Genomic DNA, 23,800 nt, shown 5'->3' on the forward strand with positions numbered 1-23,800 from the left:
AAGGGAACCGGTGGCACGTCGTTACCGGGGCAAACTACGTCGTCGACAACGCCGGTCGGTAAGTGCAGGAGGTCCGGTACGTTCGAGCCCGGCCACCTAGCAACTTGCCTCGCGTCTCTCCTCGGGGTTGCAACCCTCTCGAGGCCTCTCTTCCTCGAGTAAACCCCGAAACGCGGCCTGTCCGCGCGCGCAGGCGTCCGTCCACCCCTCGACGGGGGTGTAAATCCGGCTAGAAGCTCCGCCCGTTCGAACGACTTGGCGAACCGACACCCGCGGTTGGTCGTCCTGGGACGAAAGTCGGGGGCGTGGACAGGGTGCACAACCCCTAACGGCGCCGCGACGCTCTCGGCGCTCCAGTGTGACACGGAGCGGGTCGCCAAGATGATCGGTGCCCTTATCGCGGAAACGATTCGTACACGACTCCCCGCGATCGCGATCCTCAATCTGCGCCAGTCGTTTCTGTGTTGAACGGTGTTAACAACGGTGACCGGTCGATTATTATGACTAAGTTCGTTTCGACGCCGGGTATCGACGCCGACTCGCTGGACGTTAGTGACGTGATCGGTTCCAACAGGTTTACCGTGTAGGCTAAGCAAGAGACAGCGGTCGCTGGCACACGGGGGTGGCCAACGCCGCGCGATGTTGGACCTAAAGAGCAGCGGGACCACCGCCGCTGAACTGCCTCGCACCACGGCGTTCACCAATCTGTCCATGCTGTTCGCCGGTACGTCCTCATACAGATTCTATAAACGGATCTTTTCACTCAGTGACGATCGTATCGTGCGCTAACCAAACGATAACGGCTTCTCCCCTTTGATTTTAACGCTTAGAATGACGTGAACGCTGGTCGAGGTTCGAACTTGTGACGCACGTGAATTCATTATTGTACGATGCGTATGAAAATCGGGACGAACGATCGTGAATAAAATTAAAGTTGAGTCTCTTCAAGGCCTCTTATTTTCTTTTATCTCGATCGTTTAACGTTCGTTTCGTCGGCAGAAATGATTAATTTATAAACAATTGTAATATGAAAGGATCACGAGCTTCCAAAGAATTATGTCCTTCGAACGAAGACGAGCGTTTCCTGCTTTCAACGGACGGGAAGAATCAAGAAGTGAACACACTAATTCCTCAGGAGTCGACACATTAGCGACGGTGATCCCCCATTTCGGGAACGTGAAATCCGAGGCCCTATTAATGGACCGTGGGCAGTAGATCAAACGGAGGGTCCAGTGAAAGACGAAAGGTCGGCCCGTTTCGTACACGGGGACGCTGCCTCGACTGTTTGCACAGAAAGACGGACTTTCCGCGAGCGGCATGACGTATGTACACACGGGTGGCACCCTCGTGCCAATAACTGCCAAATGAAAATATATCTGTCTGCAAACAGACCGGCGGCGTTCGAAACACCGCCGGAAGAATCGGGGATGAACCACGGTGCCTCTGAAACCAATACTCAACACGCTTCAGGGAAACAACGTAACAAACAGTGATTTAACTTCAACGAATTCTAACAATGACACAGAATTTTTCAACAGAAACTCTTCTGTTTTCGCTGTTTTAGAATTAAAATTATCGAAGAAAGACAGAGCTCTTGTTAATTAATATCGTGATTTGAAGAACTTCTATGATTGGAATTAATTTATAAGAAAGATGCGTTTTATTCTACTTTATATTATATCGATTTAAAACTTGTTCCATTTCTTGAAATATTTTCTTTCATTTTAACGAGAGTCAAGATTTACTTGAGTGTCTTTTAGTCGAGAATCGTGAGGTTTAATCAATCGACTGTAAATCGTGATTCGCCGGAGGGTCGTTAAGGGTGCTCGTAAAGATTTTTCCTAAGGGATTGTTTTTCAACGAAAGCGGCGATCAGATATAAATTTTACGAGCGGCAGCGATTCTTGGAACCGATTACCGTGCAATTGCAGACGGTATATGCACGTCTTCTAATATCGTGACCTAAAAAAAAACTATGGAGAGATTGTGCAATCTCGAGGGAAAGATCGCACAACACGTGCCCGCCTTGCATTTTAGCTAGCGTCAATAAGTAGAGCTTCGAGATTCGAGATTAATTCGATTTTTAAATATCCTTACCGTTTTTGTTGCAGATGCCAGCAGCTCGTACAAAGGAGGCTGGAGCCACGCCACGTCGCCGGCTCCCGGACAGGGTATGTTCTTTCAATATTTATAGATGTAAACCGCAGACTTTCCTACAGAAAGAAATATTTCAGATAATAATATGCATTTCATTCTCCACTCGGTTAGGTTTAAATCTGCCCATATTTTGTACAGACACAATTTTTCTATAGTAAACGCATGAAATCTGCAGTTTAAATCTTTGCAACGCAACCGTTGGAACAATTTCTTATAGTTTCTACAGACACGATTTCTTTATAAATACATAAAACGATATCTACGTGTAACGATCTCTGACTATGTAAAAGCTTTGGTAGAAAGCATCGGCAATAGGCATTCTCCCCTCGAACTAGCCTTGTAACGAGAAACACGAAAAAATGTAATCTGGGAACCGCGAAGGAGAAGTCGTGGCGAATCGATCCTCGTTGCCATCTTATCGGGGCACGGTGCTAGGATTCAAGCCTCTCCTTCTACCTTTAGATTCTCCTCGTTCTCGATTCGCTACATATATAGCCCCGACCAAAGGGTGGTCGGAGGCGCCGCCGGGTGCAAGTTCACGCGTCGCGACTCCCGGCTTGTTCCCGCGCCTTTGTGTGCGTCGTCTACGCTGTGTGTGTGCGCGCGTGGGTGGGTGTCCCGGCGCTTTGTGGCGCGTTGAACCGCGGCCCCTTTGTCGTTGGCAGAGGACGAGAGAGAGTTAGATAGATAGAGAGAGAGAACCGAGCCCCGGGGGCTGTGTAGAGACGCTTGGCCGCGCGGCAACACCGAGGCCCCACCCTGCGGACGGTCGCTGGCACAATCATCTCGCGGAGATCAGAAAGCCCTGCTCGCCCGCGGGCAGCTTGTTATAAACGGCTTCTGGACACCCGGCCAGGTTACAACGCCATGGATCACCTGGCAAAGAGCGAATTAACACTTTGACCACCGCCTACTCTCGCGGCTCCAAAGCGAAGAGGAACCGAGAGGTCCTTTGCCTCGCAACAAGTCGACGATTCGCTCTTTGTCGAAACTGACCCCGTTCTCATCTCGAAAACGATTTTTCGGACTTGTGGCTTGGATCGAAGGAAATTCTAATAAGCAAGGAAATTGTATTAAATAATTACAACGCCGACATTGCTCCAGTAACGTTGGCTCGTTTGGTAAAACCGACACATTTCGCGAAAATCAGTGAGGGCAAGAGAAAATTAACGCTTTGATTACCGCCTGCTCTCACGAATCGCGAGGAGAACTTGAGAGATCCTTTGCCTCATGCAAAGGCATTCACTTTTCTCTTTGTCGCAATTGACCCCGTTTACAAACGTAGTTTTTCAAACTCACGTTCAGTTTATATATTCTGACAATATCTGTAGATTTTCTACGTATCAATCAATAAGTTTGAGATATGCAGATTTCACATGTGTAAATGTAAGAAGATATACTGGCACTTGACGAGATGCAGGATTGTAGGAAGTTGTAACGAGCATAGTCGGTGTTGCATTAAATAATTCTAGTTACACGGGTTTGGCAATGTCGGCGCGTTTGATAGAACTGACACAATCATTTCGCGTACTCGAGGGATTTCACCCCGGGGTGGTTTGATGTAAACGGCTTGTGGTCTCGACGCCTCGTTAGATTGCAATCACCATGGATCAGTTATCAAAGAGGGAATTGATGGTCTCGTTCGCACGTGCGAATCGCACACGCTGCGTTTTCAAACGCAAACCGATGAACGAAGAACAAGGATACTGATATCAAAATTTCAATTATCTTCTAACTGTACAGAATAAGAATCTAAATTAATTCTAGAATGAGTTTTATCTAACGATTAGATATTCTGAAACATATCGATCACTTCTTGTCTTTCATCGTTCAGGCATCAGCGTTTAGCACAAACGTTGACGTTTCTCTGATTCAACCTCCTTTGACTCGGTTTACACGCGAGAAGAGCCACGAAGTTCATAAAATTACGCGACGACGCGTGCTGGCCCCGGGCCACTTTGCGGCTCGCGTGAAATTGAAATTACTAAGGGCGACCCTTTCGGTCCCAGGGGCCGAATTAACCCGCAGCTTCTGGCGAGCACCTCTTCGAACCTCGCGCGGGACACGATCAAACGATGTTAAACCGAGTATCACAACGTTGGGACAATGATGAACAGAGATTCGCTCGGCCATGAATTAACACGTACAAGATACATCCGCGAACGCGGTTATTCGAGCACAGCCATTAATGTTTCTCGCGTGTTACCGAATACTCGCCGCGGATTACGCTTGTACCTGCGCTATCGATGGAAACCGACTCCGCGTTCGCCACGCGAAATCGCGGACTCCAGAGATCAGAACCTATACTCACGTGCTTCTGTGATTAAAAGAAAAATGTGACGCATCTGATAAAACCGGGAGAAAAAATGTAGTATTTAATACAATCGTAACTTGATATCTGTAATTGATGTCGGATTTCTCTTTCCGCACGGCGAACAGTTCACAGGGACAGTGAGTTAAACACCTGTTCTTGAAACTCCATTAAACGAACCGCAAATTACCACTTCCCGTTGCTGTAAATCATTCTCAGGCATTTGGAAATTCGAAACTCGTATCTCCTTCGACGAGAACTTTTTAAGTACCAGATAAATGAAGTGTACGAAGGTTCAACGTACAACAACATAAATTATTATTTTATTCTTATTTTTAAAGATTCTTACGAAATATTTATTATAACTGTTCCAAGACTTTTTATAGCATTGATACTATTCCCTTATGAACGTGCGCTTAAAAATTTGGAGAAAGTTCTGGTGAGGTTCCGCGAAAGTAACAGCCGACCTCGAGGGTGAGCGAGGGTAAAAGGTTGGTTGGAGCACGGATATCGACCACCGTTTTCAACGGGTCTGCCCAGTGGCCAGGAAAAGCGACTCTAAGACAACTGGTAGAACAATAAAAGTGGTATATCTCCCCGTTTCCAGGTCCGCCGCGGGTGCGCTTCGCGTGACTTCCTGACCCGACCCTCGGCCACCCTCCGCCTACACACGCGTACACCTACGTTTCACGTGAGCGTGTATCAGCCCTGACTTCCCTATGATAATTACGTACTCCGGGACGGCGCGTGCCTTGGCAGTTCGCTCACGCGCCTGATCACGTATGCCGTGACTATCATATACCCCGACACCCCTTGGGTAACGACCCCTGGCCCGGATCTTACGGGGTAATAGCCGTTTGAAAAAGTGCAATCGAAAGTTACCGTGATTCGATCACAACTTCAAATCAGGGCTGATTTCGAACCAGTTAACCAGGCATTAAGTACCCCAGGCAGGCATAAGCCGTTCGAAATAAACAAATGACGTTCGATAACGAAATCCAACAGCATAGACGAAGTCACAGTTGCAACCATGATCGTTACAAACCTCATTAAAAGATTGCGTTCTAGATAGAAATTTCTTTGCTCATTCAAGGATTTACTTTCTATACTTCGTGCATTTTTTGCTTGTTCTAAAAACAATTTTAATCATGAACTGCATGGAAAATTGCTGTCTCAGAGAACCAAAACTAAACGACGTGTTCAGGCGTCAGGCTAAGTAGCATAAACGTAATTACAACGCAATAGTAGTTTCCACGTGGAAACAACAGGCTTTATCGTTCGGTTCACTGTTTTCTTTGCCGCGGTTCGTGCCCGGGGCAATATGTTTTTGTTCATCAGATAAGCTCCCGGCAAATCCCGTTCGCAGCGACGTGTTACGCGCCGCGAAATTAATCGTTTCCTAATTATCGCATAGCGTGAACGTGCGACACAGGAGAAAAAGGATGCTTGTCTCGTCGAAGGATCTTAACGCGTCGCGGATTTCCTTTTTGCGTGAAATCTCGTATCCGATTATGTAATAATATGCTTACTGGCGATGTTCAATTACTCACACAGACCCAGCCACCCTCGGAACCGATTTGTTCCTTAGAACGTCTCTATTTACGCGAATTTCAGTCGCAGCAATTGTTCAACGTGCATATCTGCGATTTTTACTAATCCAAATTTTTAGCTATATAGAATTACATTTACATTAAAATCCAGAATCGAATTGATTCGCTTTGCATTTTGCATTTTGAATTTCACACTTCGCAAAACTATCTCCATTGATTCATTGATATGAAATACATAATCGAAACTGTTGACTTGTACTGAACACTTTAGCAACTATTAAACTCGTTCTTTTGAACTCGAGACCCGGAAACGTAAACGGATCGTAGGAATGTTCGTAAGAACCGATACGATCACGAGGAGAGGTCCAGATTTAAGAAGCAAGGAGGCCGTGTACCGATTTGATACGTACGCACGGTTAAAGTGGAAACGTAAATCGGGCGCGCACCCCAACAAGGAATCCGAGATGAATACGGGCCGATATACCGAGACCGAGGGAGAGAGAGTGGAAACGCGGGCAGCGATGCGTGAACGTGTCACGCATAGGCACGTGGCCGCGTATGTACTAAGCGAGGAGGCATAATACGAGCGACTTGAACTGAACATGTCCCGCGAGAGACCCCTCCAATATGCTTCCGACGTTTCCTTCAACCATTTCCCCGTTCCGTTCGATTGTTGTATCGGCTAGAAGAATAATATCACCGTTCCGTGTCCTCGCACCCCTTCGGGCGATCTCTTCATCGACGAACATTCAGTTGTTAACCATTTATTCGACTCAGAGACGTGCCACTGTTCGTGACAAGAATTTGTTGATGCATCAGTGTTGCATTCGCTGGGAATGAATTCCACTATTTTTTAATCATTCTAACCGATCGATCCTCTCGACCACGGCGAATGATCGTCATAGTGTCGATACGCGATCTGCGAAGGGAACGAAGGAACGAAGAGGAAATCGTCGCATCGAAAATCGAACGCGGACGTGGCTCGTAATTCTATCAACGGGCATTGTTTACCGGGAGGTTCCTCGGCGCCCGTTTTTATCGTCGTAAATCTGGCGACATGAATGCGGTGGTCACGCGCCGTTTCCCGGTGACTTGTTGCCCACAATCCATGTCCCCCGGGTTTTCGTGGCCGTCGGCCACGGGCCTGTGAACGTAACCCGTGCCAGAACCCCGCTGGATCCGGCCCGGGTTCCCCGTACTTCCTGCCTTCCGGTCCACCCCTCGGCAAAAATTCACGACTCTCCGACGTTGTTACGTGAACTTCGTACTTATACACTTAATTCTACACGAAATACAAATTTCCAAATCAATTTTCACTCGACGTCGCACAGATTTCTTCCTAAAAAATCTGTTATAATTATCAATGTCATTCTTAATTTTTCTTGCAATTTTTTTGCCATCCTACAGGATAAAAATTCGCGGCTCTTAACATTCCTTCAGGGAAGTTGAACTTCCAAATCAATTTGTGTACAATATTATATCTTTACACGGTTTTAAATTCAATTTGTTACACGATACCGCACAGGATCACGTGTTTACACGGTATTGAAATGAATTCTTACATGATACTACACGGCATATTAATACTTTTATACTCGTGCCACTCGTTTCGCACGTTTAAAGGGTCGCGTGCTACGCTCGCTTGCTCATTATTACGCACCGCACGGTCACGGCGTGTGATTTATGCCCGAAATAGGCACCGGTGTGTGCATGACTCAGTGATACACCACTTAAAGGCCAAATCGTGGAGTGATGAATTGACTTATTGTCGGACGTAAATAAGAGAGGCGGGTGCCGGTGTTTTAACCTCGCTCAAACGCGATTAGACCGATCGTTTTGGCCCGTGTTCGCCACCCCTTCGTCGAGCGGATGTTGAGACAGTAAATCTTAAACGACATCGATTAGAATAGTTTTGATTGTAAAATCAGAAGGGAACTCCTATTCTAAAAATGAAGAATTTCATAAAATTTGTGCAACGAAGACGAAAAGAACTGAAAAATCTGTGAAGAATCGTAAAAGAATTCTGTTTACTTTGGAAATAGAGAAAATCTTTTCGCTTTCAAGGAGTGTAAGAAAGTTAGAGAATATTGAAATCAACCGAGGTTCATAAATTTTTCATAAAATCTATACATACAACCGTGTACGCGTGATCTTTAATTGTTTTCCCAAGAATTGGCACGATACACGTTGAGCTGAATGTAATCGCACGCTTGCCGGTGGAAACGCGAAAAATTCTGCGACTCGACACGAAACGGCAATCGTTTAATTGTGATTAATTGCGGTTTTATCAGGAAATGAAAGTACACTCGTTTACGCGACGCGACTTGCCGGTGAAACTTTTAACAGCGCGTTGCGTGTTCACGCACGTAAATATCGAGATCTATATTTTGCAGACTCCTCGAAGATCGTTTTATCGACCGACTGTTATAACTCATAGAATGATTATCGTTACGTCGATCGTTGCGCCAATTGTTACGTGAATTATTAATTCGATCGTGTCGCGTAAATTTTTATTATAATGTTCGTTGGCGAACGGGTTAGACGACAAAGACCGTGGAAAGTTAGATTTCGTATCTGAAACGAAACCGGAAGCTCGAGTAGCGAAGGGGGTCCGTTCTAAAAATAGCCCGACGTAATTGCACGAAGCTGCATATCGTTTGAGCGGAGGTATGCATTTGGAAGTTGCCCAAAGTTTTCGCGGAGTCTCGGAACCGTCGAGCGACTCCCCTTGTTGCGGGTGTAGCATTGTAAAGGACGCGACGATGGAGACAGGCAAAGAGTGCAGTAGCTCGGAATAGCTCGGGATCCTTTGATCCTCCCTCGAGGAAGCTAACGGGATTACCCCGCCCCGAGTAATTGCTCGTGAATGCGCAGATATACGCGCGACAATGGGAGCACGTCGGTTCGAGGTGACGTGACGTCTGACGTATGTACCCGTGTGTATGTGCACGATTTCGCTACTGACCTCCGAACTTTGTTACGTATTAAAGATGGGCGACCGGTGTCTAAGTTTACTTTCTATCCTCGTCTTAAAATGTTTGCTGTAATCGACTGTAAACCTTACTTATCTGTAATTATCATTTTTTTCTAAAAGTTCACTGCTTCAAATATTGGACACAGTTTGTTATTACATCTCAAACTTTTGGCAGAGACCTTACGGCTCATACAACGTTGACTTCTTTCATATCGTAGTTAAATAAAGTGTTATAGTCTGTTCAAACACAGATATCGATTGATTCAATGAACTCCATCAAATTGATATAAAACTCGATGAAGCAAGAGAATAAATATACTGTATTTTATATTAAACGTTTGAATTCTATAAAATACTAATCCTGTTTTGATGAATGCAAGAACGTATAGAGAAAACAGCTGGCAGAATGTATGCAAATAAGATATTAATGAACAGGTGGGATTTGCTGACACCAGCTGCATTCTCTTGCAACGTCGGTACACCGAAATAGGAAGTAAGCCACTGAGCATGGAACGATGCAATTTATATAATTCGTATTTTACCATATTAAGTAATACGTTTGATCCATATTACTCGTATTTTATTTTATTATACTGTATGTTATATCGTTTATATTTCTATCATTTCATATTCGTATGACCGACTAAATAAAAAGAAAAATTGCTTGTTCTCACCGTGTTTGAAAGGTCGAACGTAAGCCCCGCGGCTGCACTGATTGCGGCGGACCCCACGACCTGGACCCGAGGCGTCGCGTCCCTCGTCCAAGGCGTCCCAATCAGAAGCGAAATCAAATTGTTTAACACAGCGGACACCAACTGCTGTTTAGAAGGCAGCATCTGCCTTCTCGCACCATACAACGGCACGGCTGAAAAAAAATACCATGAAATCGATTAGAATTTAATCGAATGACTGAATCTATTAAAAGGACGTTTTCGACGAAATTAAGATCTGCATTGTTCTTATTATGAAAAGATCTCAAAAGATTATTGATCAAGGTTTTACATATTTATGGAAGAATTAAATGTGCAAAAATTATTCAAAGTACCTATGGTACGTTATAGAAGATTTATTTTAAAAGTCTGCAGTCTGATTATTGGAATACGGTTTGCGTCGTGCGTAATGGGGGAAAAAAGTAGATGTCGGGGAAATAGATGACAATTCTAATACCCTTTGGAAAGCGATTCGATATCGACCTTATCCGTGGCAATTCCCAGTCGATTGCCAGTTCCGTCGGTTTTCGGGGCAACGGGAAGACGAAACCGATAACGCGATACCGGACGACACGGTGGCGGGGATTTCCCGTAACGAGAGCATATAACGAGGCGAAATTAAGGGGCATTGTGCCTTAAACAGATTGCACGGTGGCGCGAACGTGACCGTTGTCCATGTTTCCCCGTTGCTACGTCCCGCCTCACACGTACGGACACATGTACGACAGAGACTGCTACCAGAGAGAGGCTGATAAGGCGTAGGAGAAGGCTACGGAGCCGTCGATGAAACGTGAAAGCGGGGAGAGATACGTATACGGACCACTCAGCCCCGTGTTTGCCTACACGGAAATCCTCTCTAACGGATTCGAACGCTCGACCGAGCTCGTACTTTTTTCATCTTCGACGAACCGACGATTTTTCGACCCCTCCACCCTTTCCGTCTCAAAGATTTCCTCGCCAGAAACGTTTGTCGCAATGCCGCCCGACAAACATCGTATTTGGTACGAGTACATCGGAAACCGTCTCGCAGTCTGATAAACTTCGTTACTACGACCAATCGCCATGCATCATACTTGCGACGAATGTATAAAAAAATTTATCGTAGTTCGATTAAAAAAATTGATCCATATTACTCGTATTTTATTTTATTATACTGTATGTTATATCGTTTATATTTCTATCATTTCATATTCGTATGACCGACTAAATAAAAAGAAAAATTGCTTGTTCTCACCGTGTTTGAAAGGTCGAACGTAAGCCCCGCGGCTGCACTGATTGCGGCGGACCCCACGACCTGGACCCGAGGCGTCGCGTCCCTCGTCCAAGGCGTCCCAATCAGAAGCGAAATCAAATTGTTTAACACAGCGGACACCAACTGCTGTTTAGAAGGCAGCATCTGCCTTCTCGCACCATACAACGGCACGGCTGAAAAAAAATACCATGAAATCGATTAGAATTTAATCGAATGACTGAATCTATTAAAAGGACGTTTTCGACGAAATTAAGATCTGCATTGTTCTTATTATGAAAAGATCTCAAAAGATTATTGATCAAGGTTTTACATATTTATGGAAGAATTAAATGTGCAAAAATTATTCAAAGTACCTATGGTACGTTATAGAAGATTTATTTTAAAAGTCTGCAGTCTGATTATTGGAATACGGTTTGCGTCGTGCGTAATGGGGGAAAAAAGTAGATGTCGGGGAAATAGATGACAATTCTAATACCCTTTGGAAAGCGATTCGATATCGACCTTATCCGTGGCAATTCCCAGTCGATTGCCAGTTCCGTCGGTTTTCGGGGCAACGGGAAGACGAAACCGATAACGCGATACCGGACGACACGGTGGCGGGGATTTCCCGTAACGAGAGCATATAACGAGGCGAAATTAAGGGGCATTGTGCCTTAAACAGATTGCACGGTGGCGCGAACGTGACCGTTGTCCATGTTTCCCCGTTGCTACGTCCCGCCTCACACGTACGGACACATGTACGACAGAGACTGCTACCAGAGAGAGGCTGATAAGGCGTAGGAGAAGGCTACGGAGCCGTCGATGAAACGTGAAAGCGGGGAGAGATACGTATACGGACCACTCAGCCCCGTGTTTGCCTACACGGAAATCCTCTCTAACGGATTCGAACGCTCGACCGAGCTCGTACTTTTTTCATCTTCGACGAACCGACGATTTTTCGACCCCTCCACCCTTTCCGTCTCAAAGATTTCCTCGCCAGAAACGTTTGTCGCAATGCCGCCCGACAAACATCGTATTTGGTACGAGTACATCGGAAACCGTCTCGCAGTCTGATAAACTTCGTTACTACGACCAATCGCCATGCATCATACTTGCGACGAATGTATAAAAAAATTTATCGTAGTTCGATTAAAAAAAATACAATTAGTTAATCTGATTTTCAATGCGTGATCTCTGTTTTGTTTCAGGATACGGAAGCAGCTTGTCGAAGTCGGCACTGGACACGCACACCCATCTCAGGCAGCCTGGTATGTAGTAGGTAGATATTTTTGAGAAGTTAAAGCTACACCTTTACGTCTACTACGAAGAACGCTCGTTCGAAATTGAAATAAAAAGATTCCACGCGTATACGTAATTAGAAAGGCGTGAGCGTTCACGCGTGATTAAATCGGCGGTGATTTTTCCCGGAGCAATTGCACGGAATGACCTTCGCGATTATTACGTTCGTCACTAATCACGCAAATCCCCTCGTTTCTGGCCTGACTTTTCAACGCCACGCCCAAGAATCACTCGGACTGATCAATAGCTTTAAATAAGTGCTCCCTATGCACCCCTCGGTATTAACAAGTGAACGATGACCTCTGACAATGAACCTAATCGAACTAAAGCTAATTACACTAGAATAAATTACACGTTCATAATGGATAGTATATGTATACGTCGTCATGTAGATTGCAGATTTTATGAAAACATGAAAAAAGTGAAACACATTATCGCATTTAAGAGGCCTTACCAGTGTGACCGCCAAAAATTTAATGGGAATTTTTTTCATTTTCTAAATTAACACGACAAATCTGCAGTCTAATGACGAACATCAGAATAGCATTCTCGTTCACGGTTGAAATTTCCCCGTGCCCGGATGCATTTGCATGAGTCGCAGAGGTGAATACAGAATGCGATGCAAATCCTGGTGGGACTTTTCGTTAAAGAACAGACAAACGACGGTGGATTCGTATGCAGTGAATCAAAAATCGAACGGGGTCAATAGTATCCGATTCTTTGCTTCATTGGACGACCGGAGTTGATAAAACGGAGTGATCCTGGAAGGAACGGTCGCGTTTCAGTATTTCTGTTGGCGTTTCCGGTGGCCGTCTCCCCGCTACCCGTTCACCAGATAAATGGGTGTACCGCGCCCCTTCCCATTATTAACTTGTAAGTGAATTACCGTTTCGATCGAAAGGCGATCACTCCGCCACGCATTTCAGGGGATTCATCGGGCGAAACGACCTTTGAGGTCCGGCGATTCACGAGCCGACCCCATAGCGTACGTCTGCACTCTCTCTCCCTCCCTGTAATAATCGGGGAAATGTATTTTTATGGGAGCCGAGCAGCGAGCCACCGATGTTTCTTTGATTCCTCGCTTGTCTCGATTCCTTCTAGGGACCGAACAATTCTACTGCAATTAGAAAACGATTGAGGAGAATCGATTAAAAAAAAATCTGCTTCACGAAGAAATAGAATCAAATCGATTGTAAAGACAGAAACACGCTGTTATCAAGTCGCGTTTAAGGATGTATTGACTTTACAGTCAATCCCAAAAGTTTATGTACCTTAGAAAAACGCATTTCCTATAATTAAAAAGAAATCAGACGTCGGAAGAATAATGCTAATAATAAATAGCTATGTGCTAAAAGTATAGAAGGAAATATCCAATTAAGTATTGACGCTGACGAAAATTTCTTTTTCTTCAAAATTGCGAAAAATGCTTCAAATAAAAGTTGTTTTTCTTCTAACTTCGATATTTAACGAGTTACGTATGATTATTTGGCATTTTATTGGCATTGACGAAATCCGACCATTCCACCGTCGAAACAGCGAACTTTTGGCAAAAAATTTCGTTTTTCCTTAATTACTCCTAAACCGTTGAATCTACGGAAAAATTGCATATGACCTTTCTTGTAGAGGACGACGAGATCTATAATTTCCATGTAAATTTTTTTCGCTAGCATTAATATTTAACGAGTTATTGATGAAAAACGAAAAAACGGTTTTTTGCAAATTACTCGTAAACTATTAACGCTAGCGAAAAAAATTTACATGGAAATTGTAGATCTCGTCGTCCTCTACAAGAAAGGTCATATGCAATTTTTCCGTAGGTCCAACGGTTTAAAAGTTATTGACAAAAAACGAAAATTTGGAAGAAATTGAAGGGGTACCCCTTGGAAAAATTTCGGAAAAATCGAAAATTTTTTTTTATTGTTTATTATTAGCAATGTTCTTCCGACGTCTGATTTCTTTTTAAAAAATGCGTTTCTAGAGTGCATAAACCTTTGGGATTGACTATATAGCCAATACATCCTTAATCGTATACGACATGATACAGAAAAATTTTCCTATCATTTACGATATCTTTCCAGGTTTGTTCTAGGCAATTAGAAAATCCCACTAAGAATTGCATTAGTAACCATAAAATTTACTGCTGCAATTATTGATTCTGATTGTACAATGCCGGACGGTGACGGAAGAAAGTTAAAACCTGTTCCATGCGACTCGATGATTTAAATTTAAGCACACGGCTGGGTCGTTCACGATGCTCAGTTTAACAGTGTTCGGTCTCTCAGAAGACATTCGTAGTACGCCCTCTGAACCACTCCGTCGTTCGTTCCTTCAATTGAAATTATTATGATCCAAACGAACTCTATTCTATTGTAGGGTTGCGATTATATCCTTTTGTACGAGCTGTAGGGCACTCCAGGTTTGAGCAGTACCGAACGACGGTGATGACGCATTGTAAGGCTTTTAAAGGGCGATACAGGGAGCACTGGGAAACAACCGTGTAATGGATAGGTATATGTTCCGGGAGAAATACCGTGAAACAAAAAGAAGAAATCCGCGGTCCGACTTAAGTGCAGAAATATTTTTCCGTTTCCAAAATTCCCCACGATTATACCCATCAGACTGCGGACTTTCATGCGGAATCGTATTTTGAGAAATGTAATACATTTCTGCAGACTTTTCATTTTTATAATTACATAATTTAAGATATATATTTACAATCTATAAATTCATTAAAATCCGCAGTCCAATCGTTGCACACAGAATATGATTATTGATTTGAATGTCTCATTGACTCTAACAAAAAGCGACAATTATTTTTGCAATAATTATTCTGTAATCAGAATTGCACTGCACGGTTCATTTTGATAAAAGCGACGATACTGAAGGTTCGAGTCGAGATAAGAGCGAGGCTCGAATTTGGTAAATGTTGCAGACCCCTATCAAATGTTCGGAGCGACGAGCAGTCGGCTCGCGAGTTCCGGTTCCGGCCAGATTCAGCTGTGGCAATTTTTACTCGAGCTACTGTCGGACTCGAGCAACGCCGCGTGCATCACGTGGGAAGGAACCAACGGCGAATTTAAGCTGACTGACCCCGACGAGGTGGCGAGACGTTGGGGCGAGAGGAAGTCCAAGCCTAACATGAATTATGACAAATTGTCAAGGGCCTTGAGGTAAGTGACGCTTCATCGGCCCTTGTAAACCCTCGTTAAACCCGCCTTTTTCTTAAATATATTGTCGACTTTCATGCAAAAACTCACGTGGCGTCGGTTTACATTTTTACCATTGTAAATAAATTCGCAGTCTATTCATGAAACATTTAAGTATGCGAAGTATTTAACGCTGGAAGTACAATGAATCAAGCAAAGGTAAAAAACGGTTGTGAACGTCGATATTAAAACTGGTAGACGAAGAGAAAGTAAATTCGTCGAACGAAAGGACGGTGGCGTCGCGGGGACGACGGAGGCTAGGGGAGAGAAATTTCAATCACCGACAGTCAGACCGACGGCAGACGCGGCTATTATTTTTCGATCAGATTGACTGATTATATTACGCGAGACTGTTCTCTCTGTCTCTGTTCCTCTCGTTCCTTCTACCATTGCCACCCCCTCGTGACAAGTTTCAGAGCGCGCGATCGTAACTCGACAAAAAATGAAAAAAAAAAAACCGTTTCCGTCGCCGCGGAAGCAAAATCGTTATCGACTGGCAAATAGAATTTATTAAATAAGTCTGCGCGGATTTTTACGGTTCCGACTCCGCGTATCGCTGGTTTACGGCGGAATCAAGGTACTATAGGAGGAACTTTGGTCATAGCTGAAGTTCGGGTTTCGTTCTTTATCTACGTGTTTTTGCTCGTATCTTCCGATGACAATTTCTGCTGGCAAATCTTCCGAGCCAGGAAATAATAACATGTTTCTCAGGTCTCTTTTACGGCGACCAATTATTGATCGCCAGATTGCAGATTTGATGCATTCATAAAAAGATAATTTCGCACGTTTTTCATGAGAATCTCCGGTCCCCTTTGCATCGAACCACCCTCGCTCTGTTTCAGGTACTACTACGACAAGAACATCATGACGAAGGTCCACGGGAAGAGGTACGCGTACAAATTCGACTTCCAGGGCTTGGCGGCGGCGACGCAGCCGGCGGCCGCGGACCCAGCCGCGTACAAATACCAGAGCGAGCTGTTCATGTCCGGTTACGGGCACGCGAAACTGAACCTGATGCCGCCGCCGGCGGCCTCGGTGTCGGTCTCCGTTCCCGGCGGACTGTTTCAATCGGCGTCGAGCTACTGGTCCACGAGTCCCGGTGCCAACCTGTACGCGGGACACCACACGGCCTCCGGCCATGTGCCGCCTCATTTGGGCACCTATCCGCACTACGCATGACCCACCGCCGAGCACTGGGGCGCCCTGGGTACGCCACGTTAAACAAGTGAAAAGAAAATGTTTCTACTCGAGGGAATTCAAGACCGCCGCCACCGCGGTCCTCGTATGCCGTCGGCTCGTGAGTCTCGGATTCGGAACGTGCTCATTCTCTGTCCAATTCTGCGATTCACTTTCGTTACTTCTCGAGATCACAGAGTTTCAATCATTTACGATGCTTATGAATTTTATCTGCATATATGACAGTCTTTTTCTTTCCTTGGTGTTTCCTCTTCTAATGATTTCCTCTATCCAATCTTGATACTGCAATTCTCTTTCTCCTTCGATTGATTTATTAAAATCAAAATGTAAATCGCTTTATTACTTACGGTGTTTAATTTCATCAATGTCCTTGTCTTTCTTGCTACTCTGTTTTTATTTCGTCTCGTGATCGATTCTTTCTGCTCAAGTTTGATACTCCATCGATTAATTTCTTGAGATCAGAGAATATGAATCAGTCTATTACTTACGGTGCTTATTAATTATTTGCAATCTTCCTATTACATTCTCTTCTCTTGTTATCTCACTGAACACTACGCTTTTCTTTTCAATTATTCGCATCTGTTTCCTGACAGAGGACAGCGAATGACAAACGTAAAATGATGAAATGTGACCACTTACAAAATCGTTCACGGCCGACGGTACGAATTATTGTAAGAACGTTGTACATACAATATAATGGATTACGTAAGTACAGGGTACGTTCCAGACGATTCTTCTCGTTGCTCGCGTTATCTCGACAGCCTTCTTCGTTTATTCAAACTTCAACACACTCTCAGATTATAAAAATTGTTTGGTACTATTACTACGACAAGAACATCAATTTTATATATAACACTATAATCGATATAACTGGTGAAAGAAATTTAGTTGTAATCGAAGACGATCCGCGTGTCGAGAATTATCCTGTCTGGAAGGACGTCGCCTTGTACGGGAAGTAACAAAACCGGCGTCCGATGAGAAACGTTGCCGTTTCCGACTGGATGGAATCGAACATGTGCATTTCACCCGTGCAAATATGCTGACATTCATAAATTGCTCAATGATTAACTGCTGTACCTCGACTACCAGTTCTTAATTTTTCTTCGCCTAATTTTATTCGAGTCTAAAAAAATACACATTTTGTTTCGGTGCAATCTGAATATTAATCGCAGAGCGATGGGGAAAGTCGCGGGACGGCGGTTAAGGGTTGAACGTGCAAATGAATTTTACAGACGCGTGTACATGTTCGATTCGGGCCAAGAGCAATGCGTGTATTATAAACTCTTTTAACTTATTTGTTACGTAACGTGGGTATAGATAGAGGCACCGCGTGTCACGACGCGGAAAAATCGTCGCGAGTCACGCCGTGCCGCGTTGTTGGCGCGGCTTCAAGGGACCCCGCGTTCATTCAGCGACCAAAACTGCACGTGCACGTTTTTACCCTCCTCGCAGTCACGGTTTCACAACGAAAAATAACGCGCGTCTCAGCTGTGGCGAAAGACGCGAAGGGAAATTTCGACGAGAAGCAACCGTGGAGTCTAACTAGGAAATAAAGGAAATCCTTTTGAGCTTACGGAATAAATCGACACTGTCTAAATTGCAAACTGAAATCTGATCGTGGAAAATGGAAATTTTGTTAGAAACCTACAGATTTTATTAAACAGCAAATAGAAGTCTCGTCGGATCAACGGGATCTTCCGTTACTATGTTACAAAATCTCGGACGAGGAGATGGACAAACGAGCGACAAATCCCGGGTGAACGCAACGCATCCATCAATTGAACGGAAGCTCTGGTCGCAATTACCGAGATTGATAAAGTACAACGTCGAGCCATATCAAACCGAACGTACGAAATCCCGAGCCGCGTCGATTCTCGCCGGATCGGTCGAGGGACGCGGTCGCTCTGTCTATGCGAGAAACAAAATGAGAACGGGGTAAGTCTTCAAACAACGTGAAGTCGGATTCTTAAACGTTTGCGAGAGGAGGGAGGAACGTTTCACGGTGATTTACCCCGCTGTGAAAAAGGTGTACCTCTGTCGAAAGAAGCGAGTAGCTCCTTAAGTCGTATACTGTATCATACCATTCGTAAGTGCAGGTTCGCTCGTGCCCGTCGCTCACGTATTCGTTCAGTATAGACGCTGAACGCACGCCGAGATTAATATGATCATCAGAGATTGAATCTAGTTACGTTCGACTCGTTGAAACAAAGAAAACCGACGCGTGCGGCGTCTTGTACAATAAAACAGCGGGAGGGACGAGGAGACGTTCCGATCCTAAACTGAACGGACACGAGAGCGACACGCAGGAGAATACCTTAACCATCTCTAGAATTAATCTAACTAGTGGTAACAAACCTGTCGGACGCTCCTCGGTGTCGATCGTTCTCCGAGACGGGAAAACGACCCCGTCCGAGCATTTCTTCATTTTTTCTTAGAAAAAGAGAAAAAGAACAAAAAATATAAAGAAGCTGGCTCCGTGGGACGTCGACGGGATCTAATGTAGATAGGGTGTTTTCATGTGTAGCGTAGGCGTGTAGAGAAACATAGCGTTAGCGCGAGGACGTGCATTTCGGTGGGTGGGTGCCTGCGTGGGTGTGTGCGTGTGCGTGTGTGCGTGCGTCTCCTCCTGTGTTTGTATACGTTGCGTGTATCTGTGAGACGGTGAGATTGAACGAAGGAAACGAAAATCGCGTACGAGTGAACGGCGTGAATGATCGAGGCGAGTAGTGGGCGTGATTTCACACGAACTGGAACACGGGATGGTGGTGATGATGATGATGATGATAATAACGATGACGACAATGATGGATGAGAGAGGCTGGCCGAGGGGTGTTTGGCAACTAGCATAGACCGCGTTAGGCTAGGTAGATAAGCGACCCCTTCGAGGACGAGAGGAGATTTCGGGAAAAAAACATCGAGTGCGTGGAAACGGTGAAGCAGGATAAAAAATATAGGCGATAGAGTCGAGGCGAAGAGCACAGGGGGTTGAGAGAAGGGGCGCTGTTGTTGTTCTTGTTGTCGTGCGCTTGTATTAAAGTCGCCATGTTCTAATTAAACGTGCCGACGGGGTTGTATCAGTCGTCGGCAAAATCAATGTGACTCTCTCTCTCTCTCTCTCTCTCTCTCTCTCTCTCTCTTCTGTGTACGTGTACAGGCCTCTGTGCGACGAAAACCAGAGAGAAAGCTTCGCAAATATACCTTTCTTCTTCCTAGTAGTAAACGAAATTGAAAAAGAAAAGAGCGAAGGAGCAGACACAAAGGATAGCGCGGTGGAACGAGAACCGGATTGAGAGCGCCTCCATAGGGGGTGGATAAAGGACAGGGGGGAAAAGGAAGGCTGAAAATCGTAAGCAATACAGGGTAGGTCAGCCTTGGTTGTCGGCGGTTGGCGAATTGGTCGGGTTGCCATGGAGAACGGTCGGGGTATTCCCTGGATTCAGGCCCGCCCCAACGGGAAACCTCCATTCGGGAAATTCGTGGCGTCGCCGAAGCTGCCGCGGGTGCCGGAGGTTTAGCTCTGCTCGGCTAATCGATTCTGCTACCAATCAGCGCCCGCGCCGTTCCTCTTCGCGTCCTCTTTCTCATCCTCGGGTTCCTCGGTCTCCCTCGCCCTTCCGATGTTTCACCGTACCGCCGAAACCACCCTCTGTCACGGCTCCTCTACGCGCTCCACCTACGCGTGTCCTTCACGGTACCTCTTTCACCTAAGCACACGCCGCTTCCTCTGTGCGCGGTTATTATACTCGCCGACTAGGCGAGTCGGGCCTTGATAGAAGCAGGGGCTAAGAGCCAATCGACTCTTCAACCCTTTTCTTCGGCTTTCTCTTCTTTAAGGCGAAACGCTTGCTCAAAGGGTGGCGACGGGGTGATTAAAACGCGGTTAGGTCTTTGATTTTGTGTCACGGATAAGAGAAAGCGGTGGAAAATGTCGCGGTAGTACATATTTCATTTTGCATGTTTTACGTTGGGAAATATTTCGATGCAATTGAGTTTTCACATAGTATATAATTTCCTTAGTTGGTTTGAAGAGAGTTAAGAAATTCGAATAACACTCTAAATATAAATTAATTGAAATAATAAGTTTGCAAGTAATTACCTGTTAATGGCATTCCTCGCGTTCCATGATGAATCTCGCTTCCCGCGTAGAATGGAGCAGCTCACTGTCGTCTCATTTCATTTAAATTTTATCTACACACTCGTTCTATTTCTAATCATACGATCGATGCACACTTGATTTATACGCACGTAAATTAAATGGTTATTACTGGACGACGGATTCTATGCATGCACAGAAAAATTGCATTCGCAGCAAATAAGGAATGATTACTATCGACTTACAGTTATGCGCACTGAAAGCTGAATGCTTATTTCAATGTTCAAACGATAAAAGTAATGCCTATTTAAAATGCAGTTCTCTAATTGACATCACAAACGTTTTATTTTGTATGAAAACTTGCGATCTATTTACACCTTCGAACAACCGTCTCACTTTGAAACAAACACTTCCATTTTCCTACAGGTCGAGCAACATTGAGACAACAAATGTTCCTAAATAAAACCGGGAGATTTAGAAAATTTTCGTCCAATGTCGAATTTTAAATTTTCATAGGAAAAAACTTTGCACCGCGGGAAAACTGACGTCATTAAGCAATAATTATTGCAATCGAGATAATTTATGCAAAGGGAATATTTAATATTTAAATAGAGAATTGTCTCGTTTTCATACAGACTTCCAAGAGTCCTCGTTCCGGGTTAACAACAGGTAACCTGGAGAATCTCGAACTATCGTCAATGTTTATTACATCGCGAGAAAAAAAAATATACTCTCGTATTGTATTAGAGACGTAAATAGAATTTCTTGAAACTTTCGATTCACAAATACGCCAGAATGAGCACCAAACACTTATCTGCCGGTAAGATACTATTGGAAATTATATCGATAATCGAAATAAATTTGTTTTACTCATTTATGTCGTTCCATAGGATCGATGGCCCCACCCGTTGTACCTGGAAAAGTGCGCTTATATAGCATGCGATTTTGCCCGTACGCACAGAGAATTCACTTGGTACTCGATGCCAAAAATATACCGTGAGTAATTTATCTTTCTGTAAAATATTTTCTATCAATCCTATTATATTTCGCCAATGATTCCAGTCATGACGTTGTTTACGTGAATCTGACGCATAAACCCGAGTGGTTATTAGAGAAAAGCCCTTTAGGAAAAGTTCCTTGCATCGAACTAAACACAGGTGAAACGCTATACGAAAGTCTGATCATTGCTGAGTATTTGGATGATGCATATCCACAAAACAAACTGTTCCCTAAGGATCACTTAGCCAGAGCTAAAGACAAACTATTGATCAATGGATTCAACACTATTATAAACATCATGTATAAGGTATTTATTTGTATATACATTATTCACAAAAAATAAAATATTAGATGTATAAACTGTTTCTTTCAGTTGTATGCCAATAGCACTCTTGGGGACTACGTTGTTTTCGAGGAGGCACTAAAAGAATTGGAACAATTCGAGAGAGAACTCGCATCACGGAGAACGCCGTTTTTTCACGGCAATTCCCCGGGTATGGTAGACTTTATGATTTGGCCATGGTGGGAGAGATCAGAAGTGATCAAAGTTCTACGAGGAGATCAATTTTCTATACCTCGCGATAAATTCAAGAGACTGGTACGTTTACAATTACAGGTTCACTGTAATTAAGAGATCGAAATATTAATTCTACTTTTTAACTTCAGTTGGAATGGAGATCTGCAATGAAAGAAAATTCTGCTGTTCGTTCAAGTTATTTGGGCACCGAAGTGCATGCTAAATATATAGGAAGTCGTCGCGCTGGAACACCGGACTATGATTTCATCGCAGCTTAATTTAACAAGTCTTCATTCATCTCCTCTTGCCATTTATAAATTTATATATATATATATGTCGATGGCGACACTTATTAAACGTCAAAACGTTTATCAAGTGTGACTGATATAAATAGATCTGTTTTTGTTTTTTCAAACTTTTCTAACAATCATGTTTCATTATAAAAGAGCTTATTTGCATTATGCATATATATTATCATGTCAGTCTTTACGAATATGCCACTGGTCCATTATTGTATGCAATGATTTGTAAGGAACATTTATCATAAATGTTCCAGTGAAAGTGATATTATTTTTTATAAAAATATATGTTTGGAAAACAGCTTCATGATAATATACATATTGAATAACAACCGTTGCACTGACGTTATATCATTTAAAATACATACTTTAGGAATGTCTCGTTACGTTTCGAAAAATATAGAATACAACCCATAGAGCAGGAAGCATACGATCCACATAGCGAAGATCAGGCATCCTGCTACCATGAACGACTTCGTATTCTGTTTCCTTAATTTCTTTAATTTCTCCTCGGTCTTTACAAGTATCTCCTTGTACTCCTCCAGTTTGGCTTCCAGTTCCTCGCGATTCTCGGTCGTGAGCAATTTCCTCTGTATCCTTTTCTTCAGCACGTCCAGTTTGTACATCGACTCGTTCAGAGTGTTCTCCATCTCTTGTATCTGATACGTGGAACAGGCGAGTTTGAAAAATGTGAATTGCTCAGGTTAAGATACGACAATTCGTCGTGATTGATTTGGAATTCTGGAGATCTCCCCTTTTCGTATACCTTCGTCATGATGCTTTCTTCCTGCGGCATTTTGTACGTAAATATGTACACCTTTCTGTTATATTAAACGCAAACTCTTCGCATTTCAAGCAAATTCTGTGACGTTTCGAAATGTCAACGACATGTGTTCACGCCATCTTCGGAACTGTAAAATGGCTGTTCGGAATCTAACAAGTCCTCTCGCTTCGAGATAATAAATGATACGCTTGTTGTTTTGTATAATAATATCGTGGTAATTAACACAGACGGTTCGTTGTATAAATCGTGATTTTAATTTTCGTATGATCCAAGTATGTAAGAATTTTATTGCGATTTTACAAAATTATATTTATCACAAAATTATGTAAGTGTGTATATATTAAATTTCACGAGGGGATTTTTAACATAAAACTAAAATTCATAATATATATGTACATCTTACGAGTAAATGTATAGACATAATAATCGCAATCGTTACCGCTTCACTTATAGCGTAAGGAGTTGAGATTAAA

At 43.8% G+C, this 23,800-nt stretch overlaps 3 protein-coding genes across 3 annotated transcripts; 2 read left to right on the forward strand and 1 right to left on the reverse strand.

Annotated features, from left to right (window-relative positions):
- Positions 1 to 334: 334 nt before the first annotated feature.
- Positions 335 to 19,729, forward strand: LOC108628082 (DNA-binding protein D-ETS-3). Its single transcript, XM_018029766.2, has 5 exons — positions 335 to 724; positions 2,112 to 2,171; positions 12,142 to 12,201; positions 15,165 to 15,402; positions 16,281 to 19,729. Exons 1-5 carry the CDS (start codon positions 640 to 642, stop codon positions 16,615 to 16,617), a joined length of 780 nt encoding a protein of 259 aa, XP_017885255.1. The 5' UTR covers positions 335 to 639; the 3' UTR covers positions 16,618 to 19,729.
- Positions 19,730 to 19,833: 104 nt separating this feature from the next.
- LOC108628071 (pyrimidodiazepine synthase) lies at positions 19,834 to 22,586 on the forward strand. Its single transcript, XM_018029754.2, has 5 exons — positions 19,834 to 21,548; positions 21,619 to 21,724; positions 21,791 to 22,034; positions 22,101 to 22,325; positions 22,394 to 22,586. Exons 1-5 carry the CDS (start codon positions 21,524 to 21,526, stop codon positions 22,520 to 22,522), a joined length of 729 nt encoding a protein of 242 aa, XP_017885243.1. The 5' UTR covers positions 19,834 to 21,523; the 3' UTR covers positions 22,523 to 22,586.
- Positions 22,496 to 23,729, reverse strand: LOC108628073 (uncharacterized). Its single transcript, XM_018029756.2, has 2 exons — positions 23,310 to 23,729; positions 22,496 to 23,202 (listed from the first exon to the last, which is right to left on the reverse strand). Exons 1-2 carry the CDS (start codon positions 23,337 to 23,339, stop codon positions 22,927 to 22,929), a joined length of 306 nt encoding a protein of 101 aa, XP_017885245.1. The 5' UTR covers positions 23,340 to 23,729; the 3' UTR covers positions 22,496 to 22,926.
- Between the last annotated feature and the right edge of the window lie 71 nt (positions 23,730 to 23,800).

The sequence above is a fragment of the Ceratina calcarata genome, unplaced genomic scaffold, assembly GCF_001652005.2.
Source record: "Ceratina calcarata isolate Rehan_Ccalc_2016 unplaced genomic scaffold, ASM165200v1 scaffold493.2, whole genome shotgun sequence".
Taxonomy (NCBI): domain Eukaryota; kingdom Metazoa; phylum Arthropoda; class Insecta; order Hymenoptera; family Apidae; genus Ceratina; species Ceratina calcarata.

Excerpts from the sequence above, each read along its gene's own strand:
- LOC108628082 (XM_018029766.2), top strand. The coding sequence starts at position 640 with ATGTTGGACCTAAAGAGCAGCGGGACCACCGCCGCTGAACTGCCTCGC. Across the intron at positions 725-2,111 it reads TCTGTCCATGCTGTTCGCCG|ATGCCAGCAGCTCGTACAAA; the intron begins GTACGTCCTCAT and ends TTTTTGTTGCAG. Across the intron at positions 2,172-12,141 it reads GTCGCCGGCTCCCGGACAGG|GATACGGAAGCAGCTTGTCG; the intron begins GTATGTTCTTTC and ends GTTTTGTTTCAG.
- LOC108628073 (XM_018029756.2), bottom strand. The coding sequence starts at position 23,339 with ATGCCGCAGGAAGAAAGCATCATGACGAAG. Across the intron at positions 23,203-23,309 it reads AAGAAAGCATCATGACGAAG|ATACAAGAGATGGAGAACAC; the intron begins GTATACGAAAAG and ends TCCACGTATCAG.
- LOC108628071 (XM_018029754.2), top strand. The coding sequence starts at position 21,524 with ATGAGCACCAAACACTTATCTGCCG. Across the intron at positions 21,725-21,790 it reads CTCGATGCCAAAAATATACC|TCATGACGTTGTTTACGTGA; the intron begins GTGAGTAATTTA and ends CAATGATTCCAG. Across the intron at positions 22,326-22,393 it reads GCGATAAATTCAAGAGACTG|TTGGAATGGAGATCTGCAAT; the intron begins GTACGTTTACAA and ends TTTTAACTTCAG.